At 53.6% G+C, this 8,903-nt stretch overlaps 1 protein-coding gene across 1 annotated transcript; it reads right to left on the bottom strand.

Moving 5' to 3' along the window:
• Positions 1 to 5,723: 5,723 nt before the first annotated feature.
• Positions 5,724 to 8,422, bottom strand: TLR5 (toll like receptor 5). The gene has a single exon (XM_054712976.1). It carries the CDS (start codon positions 8,396 to 8,398, stop codon positions 5,828 to 5,830), a length of 2,571 nt encoding a protein of 856 aa, XP_054568951.1. The 5' UTR covers positions 8,399 to 8,422; the 3' UTR covers positions 5,724 to 5,827.
• Between the last annotated feature and the right edge of the window lie 481 nt (positions 8,423 to 8,903).

Raw genomic sequence — 8,903 nt, 5'->3', positions numbered from 1 at the left:
CAATAAGACTACTGGTGCGCGATGTGTTAAGATGGGCACAGAACACTGCCTAAAAGAATACGTGTTAAATGGATAACGAGCACGGGAAGTGGTATTCCCTGTGGCCATTGGGAAAATGCACGTGGACACCACTCGGGCAGTGATTCTCAACCTTTCTAATGCCGCGACCCTTTAACCCTTTGCACTCGCTTGCTTTTTTCTCGATTCCTGCTACCGATGCTAACCGTGTCAAGTCACACTCGACATCCGAGTGCAAAAGGTTAATACAGTTCCTCATGTTGTGGTGACCCCCAACCATAAAGTTATTTTCGTTGCTACTTCATAACTGTAATTTTGCTTCTGTTATGAATCGTAATGTAAATATCTGTGTTTTCCGATGGTCCTAGGTTCTACAGCAGTTCCTGTCGCGACCCACAGGTTGAGAACCACTAGCTAGCAGTGTCGCCTAAGACCATCGGAAACCCAACGATATTCATGAACATTGCTACTGTTAATGAATCGTAATATAAATATCTGTGTTTTCCGGTGGTCTTGGGCGACCCTGCTATCGGTTCTCAACCTGTGGGTCGCGACAGGAGCTGCTGTAGAGCCTAGGACCATCGGAAAATACAGATATTTACATTACAATTCATTAACAGTAGCAAAATTACAGTTATGAAGTAGCAACGAAAATAACTTTATGGTTGGGGGTCACCACAGCATGAGGAACTGTATTAAAGGGCCGCGGCATTAGGAAGGTTGAGAACCACTGCTCTACAGCAACAGAAATGCTCTCTCTCGATGGCGGTGGTGATTACATGCGTGGAGGCAAATGTCAAGACGCATTGAAGTGCCCTTAGGAGCTGCCCATTTTATCGGGTGTTTAAAAAAACACAGCTCGGGGGTTCCCTGTTCAGATTCCCAGAGGCAGTGCCTAGACGACCTCCAAGAAGGTCAGGCTCCCCGCAGGGACGCGGAACAGTGCGGGGGCCGGGGGAGCCGAAGGCAGACCCGGGACCCCAGAAGGCCGCAGTGAGCCAGCAGCCGCCCCTCTGTGCACCCACCAGGTTCTGCAGCGCATGTCCTTTGTGTTAAGAGCCGTGGTCGGCAAACCGCGGCTCGCGAGCCACATGCGGCTCTTTGGCCCCTTGAGTGTGGCTCTTCCACAAAAGACCACGGCCTGGGCGAGTCTATTTTGAAGAAGTGGCGTTAGAAGAAGTTTAAAAAATGTGGCTCTCAAAAGAAATTTCAGTCGTTGTCCTGTTGATATGTGGCTCTGTGGACGAATGAGTTTGCCGACCACTGTACAGTTAGAACAATGCCGCTGTTTCCCACGCCTTTTCATTCTGGGCAGAAACCACCACCAACAACCCAAACACCCCGTACCTGGGGCTCCAAGCAGCACACAGCTGGCCGGGCGACCGCTTGCTCTTCCGATGGGGGGCCAGCATGTCTCCGGGGAGCGGGGTGGGGGGCCGGGGAGCTCCTGCCCCCTGCTCATCTGGGGACTCCCCCTGAGCCAGGCGAGGGGCGGCACCTCCACCAGCCGGTGACTCGATACCAGCGTTTCCTCCTTCGTTCGACAGCGAAGCTCGAAGGCCTCCACTGAAGGGCCACTGGTGAGTCCTGGTCCCTCTCCAAAAAGGCCCTCTTGTTCCACGCAGATCAGCACACGGCAACGCTGGTGACTTCATTCTGCAAACCCCTGAGGGCTTGGCGCGGTCCGCAGGCTGGGCCTGTGACAGCTGCGGAGGGGGTAGGAGCCGGGAGCCAAGGTCCCTGGAAAAACCATGAAAGCGGCCTCAGGTGTTAGCCCCGAGGGCTATGGGAGCCGCAAACCCAGGTCAGCCCAGCCCAGCCATGCCACGGCCGCCACTCTGCCCACGCACCTGCTTCCTGGAGGGGCCGGCCGAGGAGACATGATGTCATTGGTTTTTATCACCCTGCGGCGCGGGGAGACAGAAAAACAAGGCCTCGTGGAGGCAGCAGCGTCCAGAGGGAGGAATCAAAACAAGCCTCCAGCCTGTTGGCTCCGGCCCCCGAGCTGCAGGCATAAGGCCGCCTTGTCACCCGCGCCGGGGCTGCGGTGTCCGAGGATTGTCTGTAAAAAGAAAAGCGTTCGACTTCTTAAAAGGCCTGTCTACATGGAAGGTCTGGTGGCCGTGGAGGAATAAAATATTTCACTGCTAAGTAAAACAGATGAAAAGTTCCCTTAATCTTAAAGAAAATAAAATGGAGCCAAACATTATATATATAGATCGTCCACCTGTTGAAACAATGTCCTTTTTCTTTGTCGGTGGCTTCATTTTAGAAATTGTGGCGAAGTCTATTTCTGCCAAGGTCAGACGTTAGCTCCCTTTTATGTATGCATGCATGGGTTATTTTGGTCATGATTATTTTTTGTCCTTATGAAAGTATCCATGAAATGCATGCAGAGAGCTAAACATTAAATAATACCATTGATTCATAATGAAAGCTTGTACCCCCTCGCTCACCTCAGCCCTCTTTGATCTTTCTAGACGCCCCAAGCACGGCTGGCTGCGGCTGAGGAACAAGCACAGTTAGACCAGAGGCCATTCCTAATGAAGGTAAGGTGTTTGGGGGGTGAGGGGGGGGGGTGTCCTATAAGCCCTTCATGAATTGATCTACTACAGGTACATGGGTTTCTGATGTGTGTATACCTATGGGCTGAACTGCAGTGTCCTAGGGCACGTGTGGCCTCAACAGTGAGCAGATAACGAGAGATTGTTTTTGCAAATGACACCAATTTACATTCTCACCAATAACGTAGTTGGGTTAATTGCTCACACCCTGGCTAATACTTGATGCTGCCGGTCATTTTCATGTTAGCCATGCTGCTGGGCCTGTGGTGGTATCAGAGTGTGGTTTGAATTTGCATTTCCCTGATGACTAAAGAAGGTTGAGTTTTTTTCATTTGCTTTTGGACATCGAGTATCCTTTATGGCAGTGGTCGGCAAACTCATTAGTCAACAGAGCCAAAATCAACAGTACGACGATTGAAATTTCTTTTGAGAGCCGAATTTTTTTAAACTTCTTCTAACGCCACTTCTTCAAAATAGGCTCGCCCAGGCCGTGGTATTTTGTGGAAGAGCCACACTCAAGGGGCCAAAGAGCTGCATGTGGCTCGCGAGCCGCAGTTTGCCGACCACTGGTCTAGGCGTTTTAAATTGATTTTGTCTTGCCCTAGCCGGTTTGGCTCAGTGGACAGAGCGTTGGCCTGTGGACTGAAGGGTCCCAGGTTCAATCCCAGTCAAGGGCACATGCCCAGGTTGTGGGCTCGATCCCCAGTGGGGGGCATGCAGGAGGCAAACAATCAATGATTCTCTCTCTTCATTGATGTTTCTATCTCCCTCTCCCTCTCCTTTCCTCTCTGAAATCAATAAAAATATATTTTAAAAATATAAATTGATTTTGTCTTGTGGTAGGTGAGCATTTATCTACCTTACACCTGGGCTTCATCTTCTATCCTCCAAAGAGAGAGATTTCATAATTTCAAACGTTCAACCACCTTTACTTTACATTCTATCCGGACCGTCTGGAATACTAGTCCCTGCGGGTTCAAATGGTTGATAAGAAATGGATAAGAAATGGTCAAAGTCAGTTGTATCTTTGGGGTGATGAGCGGGATTCTCTCTGAAGTTTACAGCAGCCCCAAACAATAGTCCAGATCAGTGGTCGGCAAACTCATTAGTCAACAGAGCCAAATATCAACAGTACAAAGACTGAAATTTCTTTTGAGAGTCAAATTTTTTAAACTGAAACTATATAGGTAGGTACATTGTGATTAACTTAATTAGGGTCCTCCTAAGCTGGCCTTGGCTAAAAACTCAAGGGGCCAAAGAGCCGCAGGTGGCTCGCGAGCCGCGGTTTGCCGACCACTGGTCTAGATTTTCCAGAATTGTCTCCATTTCAAACACAGCCAGCGATCGCCACTTGTGGGCCGAACTGCAGTGGTTCCTCCTATTTAGGAGTGACGCCAAAGGACCGCGCTCTGTGGGATTTATCAGAGAGAACGGTATCAGCTCACCGACTTGGAACTGTTGTTAAGTGGAATTCAGGAGCAGTTGCTTAGCAAGTAGCATCTCCGCTGGCCAGCTGGTACCCGCATCGCCACGCGGCTCTGCTAACCTTCGCTGTTGCCCTGTATGCCGCGACTCTGGTGAAGTGGGACTTGGAAAGTGGCCTCAGAAAGCATCACAACCACTGGGGAGGGGACACAGAAGGGAGGGTCTTTCCTCGGGGGGGCTTCTGGGTGGCCAGACAAGGCCCCCGCTCTGAAAGGAGGCAGGAAGGGGTGCTGGTTTTAAAAGGACAGCTGGTGTGCTAAGAGTTTGCCCAGAAGGAATAGAGGCCTTTGGGCTGGAGGTACCCAGGAGGCTTGGTGGGCTGGGTTTGGAAGAACAAGTAGGATGGATGTGCAGAGATGGGAGAACATTCCAGAAGGAAGGGCAGAACCGTAGAATAGGGGGGGTGCGTGTGCTGCGATGATGAACAGTGCTAATGGGCACAGTCATTGTTCAAATGTGAGAACAGTCAGCGCGTGGCAAGCTCAGCTTCCTGGACCAGAGAAACCAGGAAGAGAACAGCTAGTCCATGTGTGTGTCTGTGTGTGAGTGTCTGTGTGGGAGGGGTTAGGATTCGGGGCGCACAGTGAGGACAGGGAGCGACGTTCTGGATGCCGAGTCCCAGGCCTCTGTGTGCTCCTCAAACAGCCTCAGCTGACCTGGGGCCCTGCTGGACCGGGAAGCCACGGGTCATGTTGGCGAACCTTCCTTGCTTTCGATTTTTCTTAATACTTTCAGAAAAACATTTCTATATTGACACAAACATGAAAAATAAAACTTGTATGATAAAAAAAAAACAACTTCAAAGACATTCTGATTCCATCTAAGAGGCCCTCCGTGTTTGCACCCCCTTGTTTTGGCCACTGGGGCAACTAAGGTCAAGATCTGAGAAGCCCAATCCTCCTTGGCCCATTTAATGCCCTGGCAACTCTAGGAGGCAGACACGATCATGCGACAGGTGAAAAACCGGGGCCCATCAAGGGCGTGTAACATGCTCCAGGTCACAGAGCTAATGTGCAGCAGCATCAGAACTCAAGCCGGGATCTGTGACCAACGGCTAAGTTCCTTCTGGAAGAACTTGAATGGTTGGTACATTATATGGCGTATGGAGCTCAGATAGGCCGGCGCTAAATCACGGAATAAAGGTTACCTGCCCACAGGAAGTTCCCGGCCCACGTTCTGCCTGGGGGAGCTGGAGGTAAGAGCAGGAGGAGCGCTGTGGCCACAAGACGGCTAGTTCTTCTCATCCCGGCTTCTGTGGGGCCGTTCTCCTCCCCGAGACTGAGCGTGACCTTGACCCAGCCAGGGCGCTGTTCCCACCGTGCAAGCAGGACACGTGCCCCTGTGTCTGTTTCTCTTCTGCTTAGCGCTGTCCCGCAGAGCACAGAGGGCTCCGAACGCGTGGCCAGCCCCTCCTGGAACTGAACCCTGTAGGAGGAGGGGTGTCCATCAGCTGTACCTTCTCTCACGGCGTCCTCCCACGACCAGGAAATACCTTGTAGTGGACGCAAGAGGAGAGAACGGTATTATTGAGTCCGACAGGAAATTGGTGGGGAGTGCGGACCTCGGGGGGCAGCTGCAATCTCCTAGATCTGTTCCTTCCCATTTGCAGTTCATGTTGCTATGAAAATCAAGAGCTTTATGGTTGTTGTTTTTCAGAGTCGGGCAAAGGAACCTCAAAAAGGACCCCCCAGGGAGACTCGGTGCAAATACAAGGTGAAGCGCTATCCGCGAGGTCCGTCGAAGGGTCCCGGCTCCTTGGACTAGGAGACGGTTGCTATCGTCTGCAGCGGAATGTCCCCGTCTTTCTTCTTCTCCTTTTTAAGTATGTGTTGGGAGAGTTTGTGCAGGAACCAGCCAACGTCCTGGAGGTCCTCGGGCCACCTCAGGTACTGCTGCTTCTGCACAAACGCCCGGATGCACGCGTGCCTCATCAGCTGGAACTGGGACAAGGAGCCGACCACCACCACGATGAGGGCGCCGCGGAGGTCGGCCAGGCTCCTGCTCTGGGCGCAGCTGAAGGCTTCCAGGCACCACCCGTCCCGCAGGAAGTGTCTGCTCACGAGACAGACGACCTTCCTGCTGCTCCACACGGCGTCGTGGATGTTGGCGATGACGTCCTCCCCGGGCAGGAAGTCTCTCTCTTCGAAGCACAGGCGGAGCCTGTTTCGGTCGCTGTACTGAGCGTCCAGGTGCGCCAGCAGCGCGCCCTGCACCCATTCGAAGTCCTTGCCGCTGAAGCACAAGTAGGCGTCGTACTTGTACGCGTCAGGCTCCCTGGTCTGGGCTCGGTCCTCGAACAGACGTCTCCGGACCGTCCGGTAACAGAGGAAGCAAGACCCCCGGAACTTGGTGACGATGAGGATGGCCACGAGGAGCAGGGTCACCGTGACGGTGAACAAGACGAAAAGGGAGAACCTGAGGGCCGTGAGTCTCTCCTCTTCATCGCAGCCCTCCGTGGTCAGCGAGGAGAGGGCCACCCCCAGCAGGGGGCTGGGGTACGAGCAGGACAGGTCCTCGGGAGCCCCGAGGAGGGTGACGTTGGTCTGATTGAGCCACGTGAGGAAAGGGCCAAGTTCACACTCACAGATGAACTTGTTGTGAGTGACGTCCAGGACGCGCAGTGACGCGAACACCTCGGGGTCGGGGGAGAGGAGCTGGTTCCTGGACACGTCCAGCACCTCCAGGCGAGGCGGGAAGTCGCCGGGAGAGAGAGCCGTCAGCCGGTTGCCGTTGAGGCTGAGTAACCTTAGGGCGACCAGATGGCTGAACACGCCGGGGGGCAGGAAATTCAGGTAGTTGTTGTTCAAGAAGAGGCGCTGGAGGCGGGCCAGCCCCTGGAAGACATCCCAGCAGGCCCCCGTCTCCCAGGCGAGCTGCAGCATGTTTTCTCCGAGGAACAGCTGCTCCAAGCTGAGGCTCTCGGAAGGCCCGGGGTGGGATTCGCACAAGGAAAGGCGGTTTTGATTTAAAATGAGAATCTGGAGGTGAGGGATCTGGAAAAGGAGAGAGAGCTCGTCCACCCGTTCCAGCCTGTTCTCCGACAACTGGACGAAGTTGGCGGTGAACTTGGTGTTTGGCAATGTCACCAGTTTGTTGCCCCCCAAGTAGAGGGTCGGGATGCTTGGGATGAAGTGGATCGTTTTCAGAGCATTATCCCGGAGGTCCAGGGTCTGCAGTCTTGGCAGGGATCTGAAGGTTCCGTCCTGGACGATCCCAATGTGATTCTTCTGCAGATCGATGTAGGCGACGTTGGGCAGCCCGTGGAAGTTGGGGTCGTACAGTTCCCCCAGAAGGTTGAAGGACAGGTTGAGGACCTGGAGGCTGTCGAGCCCGTAAAACGCCTCACGGGCAATCGTGTTGATCTTGTTGTGGGCAACGTTCAGGACCTTCAGCGCCTTGAGGGTCTCAAAGAGCCGGAAGCCCAGGGAGAAGATAGAGCCGTGGGAGAGGTCCAGGCGTCTCAGTGCGCTTCGGGCCAGGCCGGCAAAGGTGTGCCGGTCAGGCTCTTTGATGTTGTGGAAGCCAAAGCCCGGACCCATAATGTGACGGGCAAGAACCAGAGAGAAAATCTGGGTGCCGCCGATGGCGTCGGTGAAGTTTCTTATGATGTCCACGGTCCAGCCATTCTGAGAGACATCGAGGGTGTCTAGGACCATGTTTCTGAGTGGGTTCTTGCACCTCCCCCAGTCCACGGAGACCCTGTAGTACAGGTTATTGGACGCAAGACCTAAAAAGGAGAGTTCCTTCCCTTGGAGGGGCTGGAGGTCATGCTCACATACGATGGGGATGTCGTTGAGGGAGAAGTCAATGGACTTCAAGGAATTTAATTCCTGGAATGACGGGTGAAGGGAAAGGCTATGAATCTGATTCTTGGACAGGTCCAGGCGATTCAGAGACGGCAAGTTTCTGAAGTAGCCGTCTCTGAACACGGCATCGGAAAGGCCACAGTAAAAGAGCCGAAGCTCAAACAGACGGGGCAGCCCCTGAAAGGCATCTGGGTGCAAGAAGCCGATCGTACTTTGGCCCAAGTCCAGGATCCGGAGATTGGGCAGGTTCCTGAAGGCTTCTCGGTCAACGGTGAAGGAGGTAAGCTGAGTCCCAAGCTCCAGCAGCTCCAGCCGCTCCAGGAAGGGGAATGACGTGGCTGTGACGGCCTTGATGTAGTTGAAGCTTAGCAGGAGGCGCTCAGTGGTGGCGGGGACCCGGGGGACCTGGGTGAGGTTACAGGAACGATACAAGGCGATGCGGCCATCCGAGGAGCAGGAAGGCAAGCCAAGCACAGGGCTGGCCAGGAGGACCACTCCCAAGAGCAGGTCAAGGTGATTTCCCATGATCCTATGGAGAAGAAGGGAGAGTGATGAAAACGTAGCTCTCTAAGCCCAAGGCAGTGCACATGGGTCTTTAGAACTTGGGCTCTAATGCCATGTGCCTGCTGCTCGCTTAGAGCAGTGGTCGGCAAACTCATTAGTCAACAGGGCCAAATATCAACAGGACAACGACTGAAATTGCTTTTGAGAGCCACATTTTTTAAACTTAAACTATATAGGTAGGCGCATTGTGACTAACTTAGTTAGGGTACTCCTAAGCTGGCCTTTGCTAAAAACTCAAGGGGCCAAAGAGCCTGCATGTGGCTCGCGAGCCGCCGTTTGCCGACCGCTGTCTTAGACCCTTTGACCCTCTGGCTCCCTGGACGCGGCGGTTGATGGTCTTTTCTGGCGCAGAGAGCACTGTTCTCGCCGTCTTCCTATCACTTGTACTGCGTTTCCCACGCCCCGCGGCGGCTTCCCTGCTTTGAGGTCATGGACCCCCGCGAGAGGCTGATGATAGATCTGATCC

The sequence above is a fragment of the Eptesicus fuscus genome, chromosome 24 (genome assembly GCF_027574615.1).
Source record: "Eptesicus fuscus isolate TK198812 chromosome 24, DD_ASM_mEF_20220401, whole genome shotgun sequence".
Classification (NCBI taxonomy): Eukaryota; Metazoa; Chordata; class Mammalia; order Chiroptera; family Vespertilionidae; genus Eptesicus; species Eptesicus fuscus.
The sequence above is the reverse complement of the archived record's forward strand: the minus strand, read 5'-3'. Positions and strand labels throughout refer to the sequence as shown.